We start from the raw sequence: 25,949 nt of genomic DNA on the forward strand, positions 1-25,949 counted from the left end.
AGTGTAGTGGCAGCGGTGACCCAGTCCGTGGCCCTGGGTGTCCAATTAAAGGGGATATTTACACGGGATGATAAAGTTTGTAATAAAGGGTTCGTGACGCCACCTGTGTTTTCTGGTCAGAGGTGACCAGCGCTGCAGAGCAGATCCTCTGGGACTGATGGTAATGCAGCTGAGTTGGTACAGCTTTTTCCCAGGGCAGTTTGTATATAGATGTTGAAGATGGTAGTGACGTAGTGTTTGACGAGGGATGTAGCAGTGCTGAGTAGGTGTTGCCAGAAGAACTTGAAAGGACACAGTCAGGTGCAGTTCCAAGGCTTTAGTTCTGGTGCACATAGATGCCTGATTGGTGCTGCGTCCTCCAGGTGAGGGGTCCATCAAACTCCCAGGTATATCAGGATTCACCTTCCCAGGACTCCCTTCAGTATATGCCTTCCCTTGCCATCTCACTGCTGGTTTAAGGCTTGCTCCTGCCCAACACCTCACAGTCAGTGTCCCAGGCCAGCAGCCACGGACCTTGTTGGGTAACATCTTCTCTGTGTTCCCTTGCTCCCTTATGACTACCTTTCCAGAGAAGATAACTGTGGCTTGTGGCTGAAACACCTATAGGTGACCCTGCCTCCGGCTTGCTAGTTGAGTCTGATGATTTCTATACTAGGCTAGGGGGCCGGTACCCCATGCAACCTGGTCCTTCCACATATGGATCAGGCCCCACGGACAGTATGATCGCTATCCGTACCCCTAGGACCCCTTCCCTCTTCAGGGAGCTTCCTTCTGTCTGTTTCCTTCCCTGCAGTCCCTTCTAACAGGGAGCTGCTTCACACACCTTCCTTTCCTCCTGACTGACTCTCTTCTCCTGCTCTCATCCTACTAACTTCACCCACCTCCCAACACCCTTTACTACCCAGCCAGGGATGAGATAATCCTCCCATAGGGTACATCCAGGGTGCCTAGTTGCTATAGTGTGTGTTTGGTGCAGGTGTTAGGATCCTGGGTGGTGCTCCCTCCTTACCTGAGAATAGGGTACCACATCTCTGGGTGAGATGCAGTACCTATGTGGTGACTGAACCCTCAGGGGCACCACATACCCCCCTCTCCCCGTTAAACGCAGCACGTCTAAAAACAGAGTAAGCAGATGTTACAGGAACATACAAAAATTTTGGACATATGTCAACATGTAAACAAATTAACACAACTTCCCTGAAGCATCCCTGAATCAAATGCTTTTACTTTTTTTTTTAAGAAACACTATCACTATTCTTTTCCAGAAAATATTGGCAGCAACCATCGTTAGCTCAAACGTTCTCTGCCACACTATAAAACATTCTTTATACTAAGTGCAATTTAACAGTGCAAGTGCAATAAAACTTTTATTAAGTGCAACTGAGGTTGTCCTTTTTCTGTAGTGCAATCCCTATCTGGGATGTTTTTCTTATGATCTAGGGGCAAAATGGAGGACCCTTTGCAAACCTCCAATGTAGGCCTTGGGCATGCTGCAAGGCATGGCTGGTCTCTACCTGGGACCACATCTTCAGTTCTGTGGTTGATTAAAGCAACCAAACCTTCACATTCAAAGGTTACATGTAAAACCAAGCGGAAGCACCTAAAGAGGCGCTAAACTATTTACAAATAAAGTTTTTGGATCAAACATTGTCCATGATCTCACAGTTTGTAGAAGTGGTAAACTTGTGCAAACTTGTGGCAAAACTCTCTTAGGTTTGGGGTGGAGAGGACTGAGCCTCAGCTCATGACAGGCGATGTCAGGTCTTGGAGGTATAGGAGAGGGCCAGGGTCGTAGTCGTGGCTGTACTCATCGGGCGTTGCATGCCCTGGCCTACCACTACATATATAGCACAAATTACTCCCAGCTTACTTGTCTCCCCATTCTCTGCATCATCAGGGTGTCTACCTGGCTCCTTAGGGTCACCTCCGGCCGCTTCTGAATAAACAGAGACACAATCCGGTTGCAATTCCAAACATAGAACTTTATTCCCATGTCTTCTCAGCACATCTGGTTTCATTACAGCGTTTACAGAAGGTGTCACAATACATGTTACCTCTTCTTTCCCTGCTCTCTGTCACACGGCTCGAGACCGGATCGTACCGTATCATATGGTCTTCTAACATCCTCCCTGCTCAGACTCTCTGCATTTGGGAGTTCCCTCGGCCATTTCGCCCCGGATCTGAGGGCATCAGGCCAAGTGATCATCTGCCACATAGTGAGCGACCTGCCCGTCTGTCCTGCCGTGACTTCTTCTGCAGCTCACACTTCTGTAACTCTAACTCCTTTAGATACTGCAGCTGTGTCTATGCTGTACCAATTGTTCTGGATGGCTTGAACAGAACGTTACGAGGTATCTACTATAACTCCTGAGCACTTAAGCCCATGCAAGAGCTTTGGGCCCCCTGGTCCAACTGACTCTATTCAGGAAGCTACTTTAACCTAAGCACAATGACCCTCCTATATTAATTGCCTACTCCTACGAGCTGTTGTGCTATCTTAAGCATAACTAAAATGCCCTGATCTAGTGGCCCAATGAGAGTACTACGCTCTCCCTATCTAACACATTATTAACATACACAGACAGCGTTAAATACAACATGCTAAACAATATTTAATATACATATCTTGGTATGGTATCAACGATATATATTGTGTACATTTTAAACATGCTTAGGGGTTCAGGATGGCTACTGCGACCCCCTTACAGAGGCTTGACCAGCGCAGGGCACCGATCCTGGTCCTGTCCAGCGTAGGCAGAACTTGGAGCTCTCCTGAAGGGAATCTGGACCTTGCCAGGTGGTGACCGGCAGTTTGGTGGAGTAGACTTCCCGCTGAGGCATGTCACGCTGGTTTCAGCAGCTTCTCTGGAGCACGTGTGCTCCGCTTTCTTCACTAGCATCAAATCTGCCTGCAGTTTGGCTCAGAGCTTTTATATCAAGGCAGTCCTTCCTGTGGGTCATCTGATCAGATTCAGCACACGAAGTCACTCCCCCTGCAAATCTTCCAGCATAATTTGGTTCAGCTTGATTTCGGCAAGCCAGCAGTCTCTCCTCATCAATGGCACATCCTTCAAGGGCTCTTCATCACTGCTTCTTATTATATGGCTGTGCAATACCGGGTGATGTGATAGCTGCAAAGCACTATGGGGAAGCCATCTGGCCGCCTCCGAGGTCTCTGACTAATGAAATCTTCTGAAATGTGCAAAATAGCAGCAGATTTTAGGCGACTCACTCAAAGCGAACCACAAATTGTTCAAATTCACCAGATTCAGCAAATTCCTAAACACTCCATAAAGATTTTATTTGCATCAATTTGGTGTGCTTATCTGTAATATATAGCAATTTATATTAGAAAAAATGGGAACTAGGTCAAATACTCTGTTCATAAAATATATGTGGGCAAGACTAACTAACAAATTCTGCCTACTTGTAGACACCACTAGGAGGAGCTTAGGAGCTTACCGCATACTGTTTTATTATTTAGCATATTGATGAAACCCCAGGAAAAAAAAAATTATATAATATTTGCTAAAAAAAATCTCAGACCGCTGAGAAGATTTAAAAAAATAACATAAAAGTTAAATTAACTTTAAAAGCGGACATTCATTTTAATATTTATTAACCGTAATAATATGGAGCAGTAATATGTTTTCTTTTTTACACATATCTTCAGATTAAGCAGATAATAAAGCAATACATTACAAAGCAAGAGACCATTAATCTGGCCGTGGTTCCCTGTAATGTGGATATCGCAACAACAGAAGTTTTAGAAATGGCGCGAGAGGTCGATCCAACCGGAGAGCGAACTATAGGTAATATAAATAGTGATGTATCCTTCCATTACTTTCCTCCAAGGCTTAGATCACATCCGCTCTGTTAGAAGATTCCGTCACAAAAAGTGAAGAACCCTATGACGGACATGCGGCACCAGGGTCGGGCATACCATTGGTGCAACCTTTGCAGTTGCAAAAGGGACCAAGAGAAACATGTCTCAATAAAATATTATATATATATATATATATATATATATATATATATATATATTCAGAAAGTTAATTACAGTGCAATTCTGCAAGTTAGATATATAGAGATTTAGTGCAATGTAATGCACAAAAAATAAGAGCGGTAGTGGAAAAGTAAAGCTATATTGTAATAAAAAAAATCAGAAATATTTATATACACAATAAATAATTTATTGAGATAAAACTACACAATAAGATAAAATGTAAAAGTTAACTGTAAAAACAATGAAAGCAATGGGAGGCGGATGAGAGACACAAAATAGTGATAATAAGATTACAATACAAAAGGTAGCCACCAGTTGGCAGAATACTACCAATGATAACAGGTATGTATGAGAACATATACATATGTAGGGTTCGAGCAGGCTCACAGGATGCAGTGACGAGACACGAGACTGAATGTGGGGTGAAATAAACTTTTATAAGTTTTAAAGCCGCAAGGGCTAAAACTGCTTAAATCAGACAAAACGGGAAACACTTATTTGTCCTCGCGGGGACTCGTAAAACAACATTAAAAAAAAAACAAAAAGGGTCCTTATTTTCTCTATAATGCACTTAGCCTTCCGGGCGTCGCTCGAGTTCACGACCACTCAGGGGTTGCAGATGTGGCTGCCTTGTAATCCACCACTTCCCGGAAGGACTTGTGCTTGTCCAGCCCCGAAGAGACCAGAACGATGGGGCGCAGCAGGCCCTTAAGAAACTGGGCGGTGGGGCGCAACGGGCCCTGTAGTAACCGGAACGATGGGGCACAACAGGCCCTGAAGAAACCGGAACGATGGGGCACAACAGGCCCTGAAGAAACTGGGCGGTGGGGCGCAACGGGCCCTGAAGAAATGGGGTCGGTGGGGCACAACGGGCCCTGAAGAAGCTGGCACGGTGGGGCACAACAGGCCCTGAAGAAATGGGGTCGGTGGGGCACAACGGGCCCTGAAGGAGCTGGCACGGTGGGGCACAACGGGCCCTGAAGAAGTGGGGTCGGTGGGGGCACAACAGGCCCTGAAGAAACTGTTCAGGGGGTCAATCTCCCAGGCGTCCGTTTAGAGGCGCTCGTTCCCCAGCCAGGTCATGACGCAGTTTAAAAAAAAAAGACATAAACGTTAACAAATTCTGCTCAGTGTCCCCTCAGTAACCGGGACGGGCTCTGCGGCCGCCTATAGCGAGGTGACGTCCCCTGAGGTCGGTGATGACGGGGCCGCAGCTGTGGGAGAAGACAGGGGGGCAGTGTCCTGGCCACTGTACCGGATTGCTGTGTCGTCGCAGCGGTCACCTGAGATCCCGGTCCTGTCACACCACGGAGGGAATCAGCGGCCGTCACTTTATCTGAATCTTTGCGGGGGGAAACTCCCGGGGAGAGTCTCTTACGCGTCAACCTTCGGTCAGTCTCAAATTTCCCTTTTTCAGTCTCCTGCCTGTCTCTCTTTTCCACACCGTCAGTTGCCACAGTCCTCTCTCTGCCGCACGGCTTCCTCTCTCCTGTCAGGCTCTCTGCCAACTGCCACCTCAGCGCGTCCCCTGCTCCTTTTACCCTCGCCCCGCCCCCTGTTGCCCTGACAACTTCAGTCACATGTCTCCCTTTGTAATCCCCCTGATGTGGTTTCTTCAACAACCCTGATGGCGGTCCCCCTGGTTCCAGCCCAATCACTGTATGGGGGTCCTCCTCCCCACATTCCCCCACCCTGTAAGCTCGCCAGTCCTCGGGCGAGGGTGTTAGTCTATTGAGATTGGTCTGTAAAGGTGTCAATATTTGTTGCCATACGAACTGGCCTTGTTCATACCGTTCGGGGGGTTTGCCGGCTGTTGACCGTTCGGAGCGTCTAAGTTCGACTGGGGTGGAATCTTCTGGGGTGGTGGACGTCGGTGAGCTGCAAGATGCCGGTGGGTTAATTGTGTCAACTGGCTCATTATTGGGTGGAGGGCCCTTGGGAACTGGAGGGAAATCCTCGTCGTCTGAGTCCCAGCATATGGACTCCGGTTCGGATGTCTTCGGGACGGGTTCCAGTTGCTTCGGGTCGGAAGAAATACACAGGCGTAACATATTACGATGCACAATGCGAGTAGGCAGTGTTTCATCCTGCTCGGGCTGTATTTCGTACACAGGTCCTTCTGAATGGATACGGCGTAGTACCCGATAAGGACTCTCTTCCCAACGTGACTCCAGTTTATTCTGGGGGCGTTGATCTAGTACAAGCACCCGGTCCCCGCTTTGGAGATGGGGAGGGGAGGTTGTATTCTTCCCTGGGTGTTCCCAGTCTTGAAGTTTGGTATGTACAATTCGATGAAGAGTTTGCAACCTGTGGCGATGATTTCGGACCCAAGACGACACTCCGGTCCAGGGCCGAGGCTCTTCGGGGTCCAACTCTACCTCCGTGATCCCTTTACCCTCTCGTCCGAACAGCAGGAAATAAGGAGTATAGCCCGTTACTCGATGTACCCGATTATTATAAACCCACACTAATTCAGAAACATATTCAGGCCAACGAGCTTTCTTGTCACTCTCCAGAGTGCGTAGCATTTGAATCAATGTCCGATTAAATCGCTCACAAGCCCCATTCCCTTGCGGGTGATATGGTGTGGTCCGGGATTTATCAATCCCATAAAGATGATGTAGTTCCTCCATAACTTTCCCCAAAAAACATGCTCCCTGGTCGGAATGTATGCGTTGAGGACAGCCGTACACTTGTATAAAATTTCTGCAAATTGCGGAGGCGGCTGACTCCGCGGTCTGGTCTCGAGTAGGGGTGACCACAGCGAATTTAGTGAAATGATCCACCATGACGAGGCAGTGTTCGTATCCCTGGAATGCGGGACCAATGTGCAGATAATAAACCGTCAGGAGCTCCAAGGGTTCTGAAGTCACAATCGTCTGTGTTGCGGCCCTCTGAGCAGGCGGTTTGGCCAATTCACATAAGCGGCAAGTACGACAAACTTCGTCCACAACAGCCGACAAGCGTGGGTGATAAACTTTCTGTTGTAACCATTGCAAAGTCTTTTTGACTCCAAAGTGGGCCCCTTTTTCGTGAGCCTCTCGAGCCAGTTTGTGTAGTTGAGCTCCGGGCGTAACCACCTGCCAAACAGTCGTTGAGGTTGTTTGCGAAGTGATCTTACGGTACAGTAATCCCCTTCGGATAATCAGTCTCTCCCATTGTCGCAGCATCAGCGACAGGTCTTGGGTCAAAGCTTGTCGTTGAGTATCAGTGGGTAATTGACCAGCGGCGACCCATGTCCGGAGAAGTCCAACTTCTTCATCTTCTTGTTGCTGTTGTATCCACTTATTACGAGATTGTTCCAGGATGCCCCTGTGGGCCTCTGGGGAAGATACTTTTGCATCAACATTGGTGAGCACGGCAGCGGTAAGAGCGAACGGTATTTCCTCTCCTTCTAATTCTTCGTCTCGATTCTGTCCAGGAGTTGTATGTCGAATCCTAGAGAGAGCATCTGCATGAACATTCTCGGCCCCTCTTTTGTAAATAATCTTGTAATTGTACTTCGCCATTCGGGCCACCCATCGCTGCTCCAAAGCCCCCAACTTGGCGTTTTCCAAATGAGCCAGTGGGTTATTGTCAGTTCGCACTACCACCTCGGAGCCCGCTAGGTACTCTGCGAATCTCTCCGTCATAGCCCACACCACTGCGAGGAGCTCGAGCTTAAAAGAGCTGTAATTGTCAGGGTTACGCTCGGAGTCATGGAGTGAACGGCTTCCATATGCGATCACCCTTTCCCGGCCATCCTGAACTTGTGACAACACAGCTCCTAGCCCGTGAAGACTCCCGTCAGTGTGCAGGATGAACGGCTGAGAAAAATCCGCATAAGCCAACACTGGGGCATCCGAGAGTGCAGCCTTGAGATCTCGGAAGGCCTCTTCCTGAGGGTGTTGCCACTGGATTTTTCGCCCATTGGCCCCAGCGGGAGCCCCCTTCAGCAGGTCATGTAGGGCTCGAGCTCGACATGCAAAATTCTTTACGAAACGACGGTAATATCCAGCTAACCCCAGAAAAGCCCGCACGTCTTTCACCGTCTCGGGGGTAGGCCATTCCTGGATAGCAGCAATCTTCTCCCGGGATGGCCTCACACCTTCTGCCGAAACGACATGACCCAGATACTCAATCTGAGAGCGAAATAGGTGACATTTCTGAGGCTTCACCTTCAACCCGTACTTTTGCAGCCGGCTGAGTACCTGTCCCAACCGCTTCAGGTGGTCCTCGAAGGAGTCGGCATAGACGATGATGTCGTCCAGGTAGATCAACGTGGCCTCAAAATTGAGATCCCCTAGACATCGCTCCATCAATCGCTGAAATGTCCCGGGGGCGTTGACCAGCCCGAATGGCATTCGATTAAACTCAAACAGCCCCATGGGCACTATGAACGCCGTCTTAGCTCTGTCCTCTTCTGACATAGGCACCTGCCAGTACCCACTGGCCAAGTCCAGGGTCGAAAAATATGTTGCTTTACCCAATGCAGACAGAGATTCTTCTATGCGGGGCAGTGGGTATGAGTCTTTAATAGTGCAAGCATTCAATTTACGATAATCAACACAGAATCGTAGTGTACCATCTTTCTTCCGGACCAACACGATGGGGGCCGCCCAAGGGCTTTGACTTTCCCGTATCACCCCTGTTTGTAGCATCTGAGCCAGCAAAGTTTTCACCTCCTGATAGAGTTGTGGCGGGATCTGTCGATATCGTTCTCGGATAGGGGCCGCTCCTGCTGTGGGGATCTCATGAGTGATGGCGGTGGTACACCCAAAGTCGTCCTCATGACTAGCAAATACTTCATGGTACTGTCCCAGCAATGCTTTTACTTGTGAAAGTTGGGCCGCAGTTAGTCCAGAAAGCTCGGCCCGCATCTGCTCCAAAATATTTCGGCCCTTCTCTTGTGTCGAGACTTCGTGGGCCTGTAGGGTTCGTATTGTTACCTTCCCAGGATCCTCGGGGTGCACTCGTAATTGAACCGCAGCAGCGGGCAGCACTTCTTCTAGAGGCTTTACTAGTTTGGCCAGTACAGTCCGTGCTTTCAGAATGATATCTCGGTCTTCAAGGTTAACGCAGCGGACCAGGGCGGTTCCTTTTCGCACCGTAGTGAGGGAACGGGCCACCAGTATGCCAGGAGGTAAGTGCTCTGAGTGACACGGCTCCACCTGCACCTCTACGCCTTCCAAAGGTATCGGGGCCCGAATTGGCAGGGCCACCACTGTCTGTCCAGGAGGCAGCACAAGCAGGGGTGCCACTGTCGCGATGACCTTGCCCAGAGCCTCACCCTCCTGGCAGTCCCGATGCACCCGCGCACCTCGCACCAGCTGCTGGAATACCTGTCCCTGAGCTGTGTGAGAACCCCACTGCTTCAGTGTCCTTTGTGTGGGATCATTAAGCAACAGGTTACCAAACTCTTTTAAAATATTCATGCCTAGGGTGACGGGGTGTCGTTGATCAGCTTCTCCTTGAGTCAGCACCACCCCTCTGCGGCCGAGGGGTTTACCGCACAACGTCACCTGCACCCACACTACCCCGGCAACCGGAACCGGCAGTTGGTTGGCGGCTACTAGTCTAATCATGGGCCCCCACTGAGGCCTTGCTGCCTCCGGAAAGTTTTGTTGAAAGTACGCTGCGGGCATAGTGGTTACTTGTGACCCAGTGTCCACCAGACACCGGACGGCCCGGCCCTCTACTTCTGCCCAAACTTCAGGACACTTTGCTACCAAATCTTCGGGACTTCCACCACCTCTAGTTGTGGTTTTCGGCTCCGAGCGGCGTCCCCCCAGCCCGGAGCCCTTTAGTTTAATGGCCGCCGGGGTGGGTATTTCCCACGCCGCGGACACTCTCGGGCGAAGTGGCCTGGTTCTCCACACTCATAACACCGGGCCGGTAGAGATTGACCACCTCGCGGAGAGAGTGACCCCCAGGGACCGGGATTAGCACTGGGTCGTCCAGTCTCCGGTTCGGTTCTTCTCTTTACTTCAGCCAACTCGCTCTTTATATTTTTCAATTCACGCTTCATCTCCTCCACCCATTGAGGTTCCTCAACTGTGTTCGAGGAGGCCTCCACACCTCGGACCTTCCCCACGGGGACCGCCATCCCCTGCTCTTGCTCCTGAACCCGTGCCTGACTTCCCACTTCTGAAAAGTCGATTTGGGGATTCATTCTGATCCGTTCCCTTAAAGCCTGCTTTATCAGTGGATCTCGCAGTCCAGTCACCAGTAGGTCACGTAGGGTTATGTCAACAGGTCCTACCCCTACCCCATCTTTTCTTTCAATAGCCGTATGCAACTCTTGGAGTACATTCATATACTGAGTAATCGTCTCCCCCTCTGCCTGCATCCGGCTAAACAGTCGGGTCCTTAACTCTCCCACATTAGTGGGATCCCCGTGGGTCTGTTCCACTATCTGCAACACCTTTTCAAAAGTGTTGCGGTGCCCCGGGGGTTTCAACATCACTGACCTCCGCACCTCCCCGTCTAGGGCCATGAGTGCCACTTCAGCTTCCAGGTCAGGGGTCATTGGGTGCATCCGAAAAAGCCCCCTCATCCGCTCTGTCCAGCTCCATAGCATAGTATTTGAGCCAGAGAATCTAGGCAGGTTGTTCAACATGGCCCCCAATGAGATGCTGGTACGGGGACCCTCATTATTTACAGAGCTTACAGCTCCCCCATGTTCGGGGCTACCACTGTCCGCGCTCGGAGACTGCATCCTGCCGACTACGCCAAGTGTAGGGTTCGAGCAGGCTCACAGGATGCAGTGACGAGACACGAGACTGAATGTGGGGTGAAATAAACTTTTATAAGTTTTAAAGCCGCAAGGGCTAAAACTGCTTAAATCAGACAAAACGGGAAACACTTATTTGTCCTCGCAGGGACTCGTAAAACAACATTAAAAAAAAAACAAAAAGGGTCCTTATTTTCTCTATAATGCACTTAGCCTTCCGGGCGTCGCTCGAGTTCACGACCACTCAGGGGTTGCAGATGTGGCTGCCTTGTAATCCACGACTTCCCGGAAGGACTTGTGCTTGTCCAGCCCCGAAGAGACCAGAACGATGGGGCGCAGCAGGCCCTTAAGAAACTGGGCGGTGGGGCGCAACGGGCCCTGTAGTAACCGGAACGATGGGGCACAACAGGCCCTGAAGAAACCGGAACGATGGGGCACAACAGGCCCTGAAGAAACTGGGCGGTGGGGCGCAACGGGCCCTGAAGAAATGGGGTCGGTGGGGCACAACGGGCCCTGAAGAAGCTGGCACGGTGGGGCACAACAGGCCCTGAAGAAATGGGGTCGGTGGGGCACAACGGGCCCTGAAGGAGCTGGCACGGTGGGGCACAACGGGCCCTGAAGAAGTGGGGTCGGTGGGGGCACAACAGGCCCTGAAGAAACTGTTCAGGGGGTCAATCTCCCAGGCGTCCGTTTAGAGGCGCTCGTTCCCCAGCCAGGTCATGACGCAGTTTAAAAAAAAAAGACATAAACGTTAACAAATTCTGCTCAGTGTCCCCTCAGTAACCGGGACGGGCTCTGCGGCCGCCTATAGCGAGGTGACGTCCCCTGAGGTCGGTGATGACGGGGCCGCAGCTGTGGGAGAAGACAGGGGGGCAGTGTCCTGGCCACTGTACCGGATTGCTGTGTCGTCGCAGCGGTCACCTGAGATCCCGGTCCTGTCACACCACGGAGGGAATCAGCGGCCGTCACTTTATCTGAATCTTTGCGGGGGGAAACTCCCGGGGAGAGTCTCTTACGCATCAACCTTCGGTCAGTCTCAAATTTCCCTTTTTCAGTCTCCTGCCTGTCTCTCTTTTCCACACCGTCAGTTGCCACAGTCCTCTCTCTGCCGCACGGCTTCCTCTCTCCTGTCAGGCTCTCTGCCAACTGCCACCTCAGCGCGTCCCCTGCTCCTTTTACCCTCGCCCCGCCCCCTGTTGCCCTGACAACTTCAGTCACATGTCTCCCTTTGTAATCCCCCTGATGTGGTTTCTTCAACAACCCTGATGGCGGTCCCCCTGGTTCCAGCCCAATCACTGTATGGGGGTCCTCCTCCCCACACATATCCACAAAGTGAATTATTTATTTTTTTATTAAACTGGAGTTACTTATATGATTTATTAGGCCTTTTCTGAATGCTCTTTTTCCACTTGTCTGAGGTTCTTCAGAAGCTGTGAACTTTGGACAGTGAGAGTGCAGCAGCATAGGCAGCCATTTCCCCCACCTCGGTAGTTACTCTACAGAATACAATGAATCAATAACTTTATATTTGTGCTATACTTTTTCCTACAGGAGTCCTGACGAAACCAGACCTGGTAGACGTAGGTGCAGAAAGTGAAGTTTTACGTGTAGTCCAAAACAAGGTGTACATCCTTAGGAAGGGCTACATGATGGTCAAATGTCGAGGACAGAGGGAAATACAAGAAAACATCTCCCATGAAAAAGCCGTACAAAATGAGAAGAATTTTTTTGCAAATCATGAACATTTCCGGTAAAGATTTTATTATTATTAATCTTTATTCCAGGGCTTATCAGACAAACATAAAAGGCACAAAAGGAACCTTTAAGGGGAGAGAGTTCTTTAGAAAGGACTCAGTAGGTGAGGGTAAGACCTGCTCTAGGTCAGTTGTGGTGTCCGAAGGGTTATTGTAAGCTGTAAACTCTTCTGGAGAGTTCGGTATTTGGGGTTGCTTTTAAAGGTTTCTGTAGTGGAGGAACAGTCAGAACGGTTGGGTTAGAATAAGAGGGAAGCCAGGGAGAAACCTTGGAGATGACTGGGTGACGAACAGACAAAAAAGGAGAGAAAAAACAGAGGACCAGAGATTACATGTAAGGAGGTGGAATGGAGACATATAGAGGGAACAAGTGTGAATCAGAAATTGTGAGCACGAAGGTATCACGATTTTAGGCGAGTCTTGTACTGTATGTAGGGAATTTGTTTTGGACTGGAGATTATGTATGAGAAAGTATTGGTAGATTAGGTCAGAGATGTGTAGAGGGAACTGGTTATGGACCGGAGTTTACGTGTGGTGAACTTGGGTTGCCCTCCCAGGGCCGCGGGGTTACTCGGTACTGGGCCGGTGTCAGGGGGATGTGTCACAGCATCGGTGTCCCGGACCGTGGCCCTGGGCGCCCAAATCACTGGGGGGTTTGTAATGTAGTTTAAATGAATAGTTCGTGACGCCACCTGTGGTGTTCGGCAAGTAGGATGTTAGGCCGACGCTGCATACAGATCCTCTGGGGCTGGTGGTGTGGTGCAGCCAAGATGGTGAAGCTCCCCACTAGTGGAGCTGTAGCCCCAGGGCAGTGTAGGTGTAATGGATGAGGAGAGGCGCAGATGGCGTGGAAGCTGGTACCCAGATGTAGCGGTGCTGAGTGTGTTGGCGCAATAATGAATGGAGAACACCGGGGCTTGTAGTTCCAAAGCTTTACTCACAGTCTGTAGTGCACACAGGTGCCTGCCTCCGGACCGTGTCCTCCGGGTCAGAGACTCAGTCAACCTCCAGGCAAGATGGAATGCTCACCTCCAACACTCCGCCAACATGTACCTTTCTGAACGTCTCCTCTATAGCGCCTTTAAGTGTGAAGATCTCCTAGTACTGAGTTACACTGGAGTTCCTCCTGACTGATGTTCCCAAGAACTCTACTTGTATGGCAGGCAGCTGTAGCCTGCTTCGGGGACTCCCTTCTCCTGAGTCCCGGCTCACTATCCAAGTTGCTGTTGTGCCCCAAGTCTTAGGTGGGAGTAGTGCAGTTACAGCCGACTACTCCACCGGTGTCTGCTGCAGAACCATAAGTGTCCATACAACCTCGTGGACCGGGCCCCGGCCTTGCGCTTAGAACCTATAGGCAGGGTCCTTCCTCTAACCCACGTCCTCTCTGTTCTCTTATACTCCTTCGTTCCGTACTTGTCTCTCTTTCTTATGGAAGCTTAGGTTACAGTTCTATGTCTTTCTCCTTCTTCTCCTTTCCCGTGCCAGCTGGCCCAGGTCACTGAGGCAGCTGCAGCACTCCTTCCTCCATTCCTTCTTCCAGGGATCCCCACTCCTATCCGAGTGGCTTCCTTCCTGACCGACCTCCTGTCAGCCCGTTCTCAGACTCACACTGACTTGCAATTCTAAACCTTCCCGCTCTTGTATGTATTCTCAACTCCACCCACCTCCCAGCACATTTAGTGTTCCAAGCAGGGAACCACCAAAGGTGCTCTGCTACCCTCTGAGCAAGGAGTCGCAATGTGGTTTTGCTAAACTACTCTGTTGTGTGGGGTGTGGGTGTTGGAGTGTGGAAAGGAGTTCCCACCTTACCTGGATGGTGGGGTACCACACCTTAGGAGAAGGTGCAGTACCTCTGTGGCGGCCGAGCCTCAGGGGCGCCACAAACTATCAGGAGATTAGGGTTTGGATGTGTAGAGAAGACTTATGGACCAAACATTACTTGTGAGAAGATAGCGATGGTTTGGGTCAAAGACGTATGATGGGACAAGTTATAGAGATTTGGTCAGAGATGTTTGGAGGCAGGGGCAAACATACCATTGGTGCCATCTGTGCAGCTGTACAGGGGCCTACGTGATAAAAAGACCCAATTCCACCTTGAAAATGGGTCAAATTGTGCTCATATATTGTTCTTTCACAGAGGCCTCTTCTGTCTATATCCGCCACAGTTTACAGGGACTGATTATGGACGACTTTGTAAGTTAGTCCTAAAATTTATTTTGCAATTGTCTGGGCAATGGGTAGCCAGGGAAGCAATAGACAGATGGGAGAAGCAGAGGGGTGCAAGAGTTCTAGGCGGATGACTCTAGTTTAAGGAACAAGATGGTTCCAGAAATGTTTTTAAGTTGGAGGAGGCACGAGGAATTATGGACATGTGGTTCGAAAGACACGGCTCAATCAAAAGGTGATATGTTAACTTTCCCCCATGGAATAAGATGGAGTATAGAGCTTATTTCTTGTCCCACCAATCTGTGGCTGAGTTTCTGTATATAGCATACACAGTTTATGAATGTACCATTGTTTCACTCTTAGTGGTCTTATACAGCGCGGACAGGCCACCGTACCTCACCTGGCGGAAAGACTCACCAAAGAGTTGGTGTACCACATCTCTGTAAGTTTAAGATTAAAATTACTTAAGAATTCCACTACATAGATGTACTGTAGAGTTCGGAGGGTTTTATCTGCCTTTAATAATTAATAATGATGTCATGAATTAAGGTAATCAATATCAGACTATTGGAGGTCCGACTCCTGGCACCACCAGTGATCAACTGACTGACGGCGGCTCAGTGGATCAGAAGAGGCTCAGCTCTATACATTGTCTGATGGGTTTCAATAGTACTGTATGCTCTCTGCCATAAACTGTGTATGAAAAGCCATAATTAATTTTCAAATTGAGGAAGTGATTGCATCTGTTTTTTTTTCATAATGGTACATGATGAAGCGTTAAACGGTTGGGTATTGAAAACAACTTTTCTAAATGGAAGCTGAAGCTGTCTTCACTTGATTGCTGTTGGTGCGGAGATCAGTTGACTGTTGCCAATGAAGAGAGTTGATTCCATGTGGTGAGGTGATCAGTTGATTGTTGGTGATGCAATGATTGGTAGTCATCAGCGATTGCTACCGATGCAGGGATTGGTTGATTTCTGCTGGTGCAGCGATCAGTAATTGGTGCTGATGCAGTGATCATTGATTGCTGCTGGTGCAGTTATCAGCGATTGCCACCGATGCAGGGATCAGTTGATTGCTGCTGGGGCAGTGATCAGTCATTGGTGCTGGTGCAGAGATTGGTGCGGGTGCAGTGATCAGTGATTGCTGCTGATGCAGGGATCAGTGATTTGTGCTGGTGCAGTGATTGGTGCTGGTGCGGTGATCAGTGATTGGTGCTGGAGTAGCCAGAGGAGCAGAGGCATAATTGGTGATGCAATGATGGGAATTTTCTCCTATACTTGTGTCCCATTAGGCGGATCTACAAGTAATTTTTCCTTAGCCATGGCATTTGGTCACAGTGCTAGTACAGTAACATCATTTTTTGGTATTTTATCTAATAGGCCATCCTTCACTTTCATGGAATGGGGGCCCCATCTGAGTTTCCCATTATTAATGTCATATACCCTAATGGTTTTGTAGCGCAGAGCTGGATTCACAATTCTGCTGTCTCCAACTGCAAACACTTGTCACCTTGTCAGAACAATGATAATTAATGGTCATACTTATATTGGGAGGATTATATATACAGTTTTGGCTATTTTATACTTATTTTTTTTTATTATTCTTACATTTCTTGTTCTAGAAAACATTACCCAATATAGAGCATCAGATCAGAAGTAAGCTCCGGGACGCAGAGGAGCAGCTGGAACAGATCGGCAGAGGCGTCCCCGACACAGACGAGGAGAAGTCTCATTTTCTTATATCAGTAAGTACATAATAAAGGGGAGGCTTGCTTTAGAAAACCTATTATTCATTACCCCAGTGTGGTGCGTCCGACATTCAGGACCCTCATCTGTAAGATACACCAGAAAGTAACTTCATTACTGTCTCTTCAGAAAATCAGAGATTTTGATGATGGAATCATGAAAGTGGTAAATGGAGATGAAGAAGGAAACACTGAAGAATTGAAACTTTTCAAAAACTTAAGAAAACTTTTCAATTCTTGGGAAACAACAATTAAGAATTCATGTGCAGTGTGTAAGTATGAAGCTGATCTCCCGCTCACTAGAAGTACATTTAGGCCGGGATCACACATGCGAGAAACTCGGACGAGTCTCACATATGAATACCCGGCACTGTCGCCGACATTCAGGAGCGGAGCGTGTGTTTCCATTTATTACTATGCAGCCGCACACTCCGCTCCCAAGTGTCGGCGGCAGTGCCGGGTATTAACATGCGAGACTCATCCGAGTTTCTCGTATGTGTGATCCCGGCCTTAGAGGTTTTTTCTGGAGCTTATATGGCACTGACATTTTCCGCATGGACGTACATAGATTGTCCCTCGCAATGTTCCAAGTTTCCTTGATTAGTTGAAAATAATATTTTTTCATAAAAAAAACTATTTTGGTCACCTCTAACAGGCCAAGCATTTTTTTTATTTCAAACCACCATAATTTCACACAAAGCAGGTAAAACTTTAAGGATAAAATTTGTCAATTTTTGTTCCAAAATAATTTGGTCACTTGTAGCAGGCCAAGCTTTTTCTTTAAATTTCAAACCACCATAATTTCACATGAAGCAACTTAAACTGTATGATGACAATACCGTCAATTTTTTCACCCCCTCTAAAAAAATGTGGTTACCTGCAGCAGCTATTTATTTAGCAATGGACTACAAATCCCAAAACCCTGCCTCTCCCTGCTCCACCAGCTGTCCCTAGGCTAAATGCAGAATAGAAACACATACAGTTGTGGCCAAAAGTATTGACACCCCTGCAATTTTGTCAGATAATACTCAGTTTCTTCCTGAAAATTATTGCAAACACAAATTCTTTGTTATTATTATCTTCATTTAATTTGTCTTAAATGAAAAAACACAAAAAGATTGTCCTAAAGCCAAATTGGATATAATTCCACACCAAACATAAAAAAGAGGGTGGACAAAAGTATTGGCACTGTTTGAAAAATCATGTGATGCTTCTCTAATTTGTGTAATTAACAGCACCTGTAACTTACCTGTGGCACCTAACAGGTGTTGGCAATAACTAAATCACACTTGCAGCCAGTTGACATGGATTAAAGTTGACTCAACCTCTGTCCTGTGTCCTTGTGTGTACCACACTGAGCATGGAGAAAAGAAAGAAGACCAAAGAACTGTCTGAGGACTTGAGAAACCAAATTGTGAGGAAGCATGAGCAATCTCAAGGCTACAAGTCCATCTCAAAAGACCTGAATGTTCCTGTTCTACCGCGTGCAGTGTCATCAAGAAGTTTAAAGCCCATGGCACTGTGGCTAACCTCCCTAGATGTGGACGGGAAAGAAAAATTGACAAGAGATTTCAACGCAAGATTGTGCGGATGTTGGATAAAGAACCTCGACTAACATCCAAACAAGTTCAAGCTGCCCTGCAGTCCGAGGGTACAACAGTGTCAACCCGTACTATCCGTCGGTGTCTGAATGAAAAGGGACTGTATGGTAGGAGACCCAGGAAGACCCCACTTCTTACCCTGAGACATAAAAAAGCCAGGCTGGAGTTTGCCAAAACTTACCTGAAAAAGCCTAAAACGTTTTGGAAGAATGTTCTCTGGTCAGATGAGACAAAAGTAGAGCTTTTTGGTCAAAGGCATCAACATAGAGTTTACAGGAGAAAAAAAGAGGCATTCAAAAGAACACGGTCCCTACAGTCAAACATGGCGGAGGTTCCCTGATGTTTTGGGGCTGCTTTGCTGCCTCTGGCACTGGACTGCTTGACCGTTTGCATGGCATTATAAAGTCTGAAGACTACCAACAAATTTTGCAGCATAATGTAGGGCCCAGTGTGAGAAAGCTGGGTCTCCCTCAGAGGTCATGGGTCTTCCAGCAAGACAATGATCCAAAACACACTTCAAAAAGCACTAGAAAATGGTTTGAGAGAAAGCACTGGAGACTTCTAAGGTGGCCAGCAATGGGTCCAGACCTGAATCCCATAGAACACCTGTGGAGAGATCTAAAAATGGCAGTTTGGAGAAGGCGCCCTTCTAATATCAGGGATCTGGAGCAGTTTGCCAAAGAAGAATGGTCTAAAATTCCAGCAGAGCATTGTAAGAAACTCATTCATGGTTACCAGAAGCGGTTGGTCACAGTTATTTTGGCAAAAGGTTGTGCAACCAAGTATTAGGCTGAGGGTGCCAATACTTTTGTCTAGCCCATTTTTGGAGTTTTGTGTGAAATGATCAATGTTTTGCTTTTTGCTTCATTCTCTTTTTTGTTTTTTCATTTAAGACAAATTAAATGAAGATAATAATACCAAAGAATTTGTGATTGCAATCATTTTCAGGAAGAAACTGAGTATTATCTGACAGAATTGCAGGGGTGTCAATACTTTTGGCCATAACTGTAGAAACAGCAGAGCGCAAGGATAGCCCTTAGAAGGACTTTTTGTATGGGGGTTCAACAGCAGTATCCCCCCTACAGGATTCTGATTCCTGAAACTATGCACACACAGGTCAGGACAACTACCCTCTCCCTCCAACCACAGCTGTCCCTGAGTTGGTTAATGGCGTTGCAAGGTGGCCAGGGTGCTAGTCGTGGCAACAGGCTGTAAAGTTCCCACACCCTGGCGCCCCACAGATGAAATATAACGTCCCTTCTGCTGTATGTGCAGCGTATGCAAACAGTACACTCACATTTACTCCCAGAGTCCTCTCGGCTTCTGTCACTCCGGCTCTGTATCCATCACAAATGTGGCACAGTGTGTACAGAGTGACATTTATTAAGCTTTCCCTGCCTTCCCGGCAACCTCTGTTCCTTCTGGCGATCCCTGCCTCGCTTCTGGCAATCCGTGCCTCGTTGGACAATCTCTGTCCCGCCCGTGCCTTTAGGCCCACCAGCTTTCTGCCATTCCCCTGGTCCGGCTTTGAATTAAAGGGTAACAGGCTCACCGTCTCAGCTTGACCTTGTCCCTGCCGTAAGCTTTGGATCCTCCTCTAAACGATTCTGTTCAAGCTGGTGACCGCCTGCATGACACCCAGCCTGGGGTCCCTTCCTGCCTTAGCAGCTTCACCTCCACGGCTGTCAGACCGTTGTAATGACCAAATGTCCGAATAAGATCCAGTGGGTCACAAACCGAGACCGAGTCAGAAATCCCAAAAGAGTCTTTACTCAAACAGCAGATAAAGTAGAATTTAGTATATGGAAGAAACAGATTGAATACCCTTATACAGTACACTCACTCAGCCGGAGCTGAAATCACTATGCCAATCCAAGGTTCCCTGAGTGTATTACACAGGGATTTTAAATAAATTTACCTATCAGAAGGTCAATTCAGGTACTCAGAGAACAGATGTAAATCGAATGTAGTGGTATCAATATGAGCCTGAGAATGGGTATAGTACCACAACTGTGGAAATTATCGTGTGTGGTACCAGTTCCGAAGAAACCTTATCCGAAAGACCTTAATGACTATAGACCTGTAGCATTGACATCACACCTGATGAAGGTATTAGAGAGATTGGTTCTCACACGTCTCCGTCCTCTAGTGAGCTCGGATATGGACCCTCTCCAGTTTGCCTACAGGCCAGGCATTGGTGTGGATGATGCCATTATCCACCTTCTAGATAGGACTCTCTCTCACCTGGAGAAACCTGGGAACACTGTGAGAATAATGTTCTTCGATTTCTCTAGTGCTTTTAACACCATACAGCCAGGTCTACTGAGAGAGACAAGCTGGGCCTTGTTGGTGTGGACCTCAAACTCTCCACCTGGATCTTTAACTACCTCACGAACCGACCTCAGTTTGTTAAGGTTCGGGACAGTGTGTCAGACACAGTGATCTGCAATACAGGGGCACCTCAAGGTACAGTTCTTGCCCCTTTTCTCTTCACACTGTACACTGCGGATTTTAGGTGCAACTCATCTAGCTGCTACTTGCAGAAGTATTCTGATAACTCTGCAATAGTAGGCCTCATCACAGGAGGAGATGAAAGAGAGTACAGAAATACTAACCAAGCTTTTGTGGAGTGGTGTCAGAGGAACCACCTTAGGATTAATTCCGGGAAGACCAAGGAATTGGTGGTGGACTTTCGCAAGGGCAAAAATCCACCAGTAGTGGTGAACATTCAGGGAAATGACATTGAGATAGTCGACACCTATAAGTACCTTGGTGTGATCCTCAATAATAAGCTTGACTGGGCCCATCACTTGGATGCAGTGTACAGGAAGGGCCAAAGCAGGCTTTATCTGCTCAGAAGGCTGAGAGCCTTCGGAGTTAGAGGGGCACTCCTTGCATCCGTCTTCAACTCTGTTGTGGCATCAGTCATCTTCTTTGGTGTGGCGTGCTGGGGTAGTGGCATATCAACCAGGGACAGGAATAGGCTGGACAAACTGATTAGAAGGGCCAGCTCTGTCCTGGGATGCCCCCTTGACCCAGTTCAGGAAGTAGGCGACAGGAGGATACTGACCAAGGTGAGCTACATGGTGCAGAATGATTCCCATCCCATGCATGAGACCGTGACAAAGATGTGCAGTACTGTCAGTGGCCGGCTACTTCATCCTAAATGTGAGAGGGAGCGCTATCGAAAGTCCTTTCTTCCTGCTGCAGTTAGGCTGTATGACCAGCACTGTCCAAAATGGAGAACGACACAAACAGAGAACTGATAGATCCAAAGTTGTGACAGTCCGGTTACATTTTTTTTTTTTTTTCGTATATGTACCTACCTACTGTCAATGTAATGCCTTTATGCATCTGTATCTGTACTTGTTCCTGCCTTGCTGCTGTAATGCTCTGAATTTCCCCATGGTTGGACGATTAAAGGATTATCTTATCTTATCTTATCATGGGACCCCCTGGAATGGCACACCAAGTATAACCTATAAAAACCTACAATAACAATACATATAAATATAATACAAAAGTCCTTAAGCACTTCAACTAGGGATACCTGGGTATCTATGACCATGGTACCTTTAACCTGAGGTGAGACTCCTCTCAGGCATATAGATTGCATAGGCTGCAGCCAGTCCCAAATCTTCGGCGCCAATCTGTTGCAGCAACACAGGGTTCCTCGTCTTGTCGGCCGGTGCTGAGCCCAAATGCTGGGAACTTATAGTTCTGTAGCCTCAAGATGCCGTCTCTCCTCTTGTAGTCCTCGCGAATTCTCCTAGAAGCAATATGCCTGTTTCTGTATAAAATATCTGTCCAATATTGCTTCTCAGCTCATCACAACAGGGACTCTACTGAGCTCCACAGTCACACAGCCCTCAGGGACGCTCAGTCTTTGTTCCACATCCACAGCAAGGTCTCAAGCTCCCAAGATGAAGGGTTGCAGTACACAGTCTCTTATAGTGTTCAATCTCTTTGCTTCTCACAAGCTGCTCCACACACACAGTGTCTCTCTGGACAGTCTCTCTTCCTCTTCTGGAAGCATCCCTTCCAGCTCTAGACAGCCGAAACTAGGCCCCACCCCCCCAGCACACACAGACTCTGGGCACTCGCAACACCTGCTCTTAGCTGCAGCAGGCAAACACCACAGGGTCCTAGTGCTCTCCTGGTGTAATCACAGTTCACCCTCTTACACTGTCTCTACTCACTGCTGCATCTGCTCTGCACTCACTGTACTCTATCCAGGAAGTCATAGCCCTAAACCTTCTCGCACTACACTACACTATAAACTCCCAGTCTGAACAACCCTTATGCTGACTAAACCTAAGCTAATACTCCTATTCACTATCTATAGTATGCCCCCTCTATTCTAATCCCCCTATTGTGCTATACTACCTTCTATTCTATCCCAGCTCTGCCCATAACACATATTAAATACATTCACATTGCAGTACATAAACACATTAACATTGGTAAACGACATGGTACCTCACGTAATCCATGTGAACAGTGTCCAAAGAAGAGGAGGCATATGACGGCCTCGGTCACCTCCTTACAGTGTCGGTGTGCCAAGCGTGGCTAATTTCAGCCTTTACAAGGAGATTTGTCTGATGACAACATGTAGTTCCTATGCTTCTCCGTTCCTGAGAAAAGGCCCGCTTTTCTCTGTATATGATTCTACTGCTGTTATACAATTGAGAGTCATCAAAAGGAACACGGCCACAAGTGTCACGGTTCCAGCCCTCAGGGTGTCTGGGATGCAGTTACTGACAGCTCGGCCGTCCAGTCCGGTACAAGGGCATGCTGAAGCTGTCGGTACTTTGATAGCTCAGCCGTCCAATCCGGTACAGAGGTGTGCTGAAGCTGTCAGTACTTTGCTTGTGAAGTCTGCACACGCGCCAAAGTCAGTCATGGCCAGCCGGCTGGGGAATTGCCTCCATTGCCAATTCCAGAAAGACCATGGACTCATTTGTCCATGGATTTCATTACTGATTTGCCTCTGTCTGATTCGAAGACTACTATTTGGGTGGTAGTTAATAAATTCAGCAAACAAGCTCATTTTGTTCCTTTGTCAGGATTACCTAATGCAGAGACACTCTCCAGGTTGTTCATGTCTCATATTGTAAGGCTATATGGGATCCCTCTGAACATTATGTCTGATAGGGGAGTACAATTTGTTTCTAAATTTTCGAGAGCTTTTTGCAAGTAAACTAGGGATTGACTTGACATTTTCATCTGCTTATCACCCTGAAACCAATGGTCAGACTGAGAGGACAAATCAATCTTTGGAACAGATTTTATGGTGCTTTGTGGAGCCGTGACAGGAGGACTGGTCTTCGTTTTTACCTCTTGCTGAGTTTGCTTTCAACAGTTGAGTAAATCAATCTACTGGAACCTCACCATTCTTCTGTAATTATGGTTTTCATCCCCATTTTGGTGAATTTTCTAGGATTAGTTCTGAATGCCCTGCGGTGGAAATCACCATACAGAGGCTTGGACATGTCTTGAGGAAATTTCAAAAGAATATTGGGACTGTTCAGATTCACCAAAAGCGAAAGGCCGATTGAAGACGGTCGGTGGGTCCTGCTTTTAAGATTGGGGATAAGGTTTGGTTGTCGTCTAGGAACATTAAACTTAAAGTGCCGTCGGCGAAGTTGGGTCCAAAGTTTATTGGTCCATATGAGATCCTAGAGGTGGTCAATCCTGTGGCATTTAGATTAAAGCTTCCTCCATCCCTTCGCATCCCTAACGTATTCCATAAATCCCTAGTAAAGGAGGATGTCCCTTCTGTATTGTCTGCCCCATCACCGCCTCCTCCGATTTCAGTAGACGGTGGCATGGAATATGAGGTTCAGAGGGTTGTGGATTCTAGGAGGGTCCATAATTCCCTCCAGTACCTCATCCACTGGAGGGGATACGGACCAGAGGAGAGATCCTGGGTCCCTGCTCGAGATGTGAAGGCCAATCGGTTAGTCAGGGCCTTCCATCTAAAATTTCCTAAGAAGCCTGGGGGTCCGGTAGCCCCCCTATAAGAGGGGGTACTGTCACGGTTCCACCCATCAGGGTGTCTGGGATGCAGTTACTGACAGCTCGGCCGTCCAATCCGGTACAGGGGCGTGCTGCAGCTGTCAGTACTTTCATTGACAGCATGGCCATCCAATTTGCTTCAGGGGCGTGCCGAGCGGTCAGTGTGTTTATTGATAGCTCGACTAGCCAAATCTGTGACTGGGCGGTGTTGCCTGTCTTCAGGTGTTCACTATCCTGGGTAAATGCCATGCTTACTTAACTGAGCAGCTTCTCCCAGAACACTGCCATACGTACATTTATCTTGTGAGGTTTGTGCTTTGTGCTCTCCTGTGCCTTGAGTTCTATATGCTTGACCTGTTGCCCGACCTTGAACTTCGTTCTAACTATCCACCTGTTTAACCCCTTCAGCTCTGATCCGTTATCCTCCCGGTACTCTGACCTCGGAACGTTACCTGACTACGCTTTTGTCTCCTCCTTCTGTTTATGACTTACTCTCCATGCTTCTGACCTTGGACTCCTTGACCACTCTGACTCACAGCTTAGCCATGAGAAGTGACTAGCTTCACAACAAGGAGTAGATAACCATACCCAATAGGATAAAAAGTCTAGATTTATGTACAAGGAATAGGGGGCTGTATTTCAGGAATGGAGAGATGCAGAAACAATAGAAAAACAACACCGTATTGAGAAGAACAGCGGCTTTTACACTATGTAAAAAAATACGGTACATATTTACAGCAGGTGTTAGGTCCTCTTTTAGAAATAATAAGTAGTAATGCTAACCCAAGGTCTTGAGCACAATTTATCAGCACTTAATATTTAGGAATAAATGTACCTATTGCTCCAGTGTAATTGAAAGTCTTTATTTTGCAGTTCTGAAAAATATGGAACAAGAAAATGATGCCTACGAGAATCACTATCGAGGCCACGAGCTCATTGGATTCTTCAACTACAAGAAATTTGTGAACATTATAAGGAAACAAATAGAGATGTTTCAGGAGCCGGCTCTAAAACTGCTGCACGACGTCACTGGTAAGATATTTCTATGATAGAAGTTAGACCTGTGAATATTACACTTGTGAACAAGGAAAGCATTTTGCTAAATTATGGACAGTGGTGTACCACCAATGGTGGCAGGCCAGGCGACCACTATGAGACCAATGAGTCGGGGTGGGGGTCTGGTGCCGATACAGTTGAAGGTAGGGATGAAAGAGGGAGCAGTTCACTCCCACATCCATCATTCTCCCTCAGCATCTGAGATCTGATATCTCAGCACAGCTGGCGTGATGACGTCACTTCATCGCCCCTGCTATGCCGAGCAGTGAAGACAAAGCTTCAGACCGTTCACTGCAAAGACTGGAGTAGTAGGGGAACAAGGAGAGTTTAGTATTTATTTAAAAAAAAATCAGTAAGTACATTGTGGTGGTCAGAATACTATATGGAGGGCTATGGGGGGTGCATTATACTATATGATGGACTATGGGGGGTGAATTATATTATACGGAGGGCAATATGGAGGCCAATATACTATATGGATGACTAACTAGGGCCCATTATACTATATGGAAAGCTATGTGGGGGCTCTAATAATATTTGACGGGCTATGTGGGGGCTATTATAATATTTGGAAGGCTATGTGGGGTCCATTTTAACATATAAGCAATTATACAGTGTGAAAGTTTGTGTTGGGTCCATCATACTGTGTGGAGGGCTTTGTAGGGGCCATTATACTGTTTGGAGGTCTAATAGGGGCAATTATACAGTGTGGAGAGGTGTGGTGACCATTATATTATATGTAGGCAAAGGTCACAGCTCCATCCTCCAATTTTGATTTGTCAGCTGCTCTTCTAGAAAGTTGGAACCATCTTCATGTACAATATTATCTATGATTTTTGGGGTCTAGTCCTCAAATAATTCATGCCACCATAAAAGGCAAGAGAGGGGC

General features: G+C 47.7%; 1 protein-coding gene across 1 annotated transcript in view; it reads left to right on the forward strand.

Moving 5' to 3' along the window:
- LOC141097493 (interferon-induced GTP-binding protein Mx2-like) overlaps positions 1-25,949 on the forward strand; it is a 69,581-nt gene that overhangs the window by 32,652 nt on the left and 10,980 nt on the right. The window contains exons 9-14 of the mRNA XM_073584708.1: positions 3,674-3,812; positions 12,270-12,468; positions 15,002-15,080; positions 16,263-16,385; positions 16,516-16,657; positions 24,878-25,036. Coding sequence (XP_073440809.1) covers positions 3,674-3,812; positions 12,270-12,468; positions 15,002-15,080; positions 16,263-16,385; positions 16,516-16,657; positions 24,878-25,036 — 841 coding nt within the window. The remainder of the gene's footprint in view (positions 1-3,673; positions 3,813-12,269; positions 12,469-15,001; positions 15,081-16,262; positions 16,386-16,515; positions 16,658-24,877; positions 25,037-25,949) is intronic.

This window comes from Dendrobates tinctorius, unplaced genomic scaffold (genome assembly GCF_039654945.1).
Source record: "Dendrobates tinctorius isolate UK_male_01 unplaced genomic scaffold, ASM3965494v1 ptg000084l, whole genome shotgun sequence".
In the NCBI taxonomy this organism is placed as follows: domain Eukaryota; kingdom Metazoa; phylum Chordata; class Amphibia; order Anura; family Dendrobatidae; genus Dendrobates; species Dendrobates tinctorius.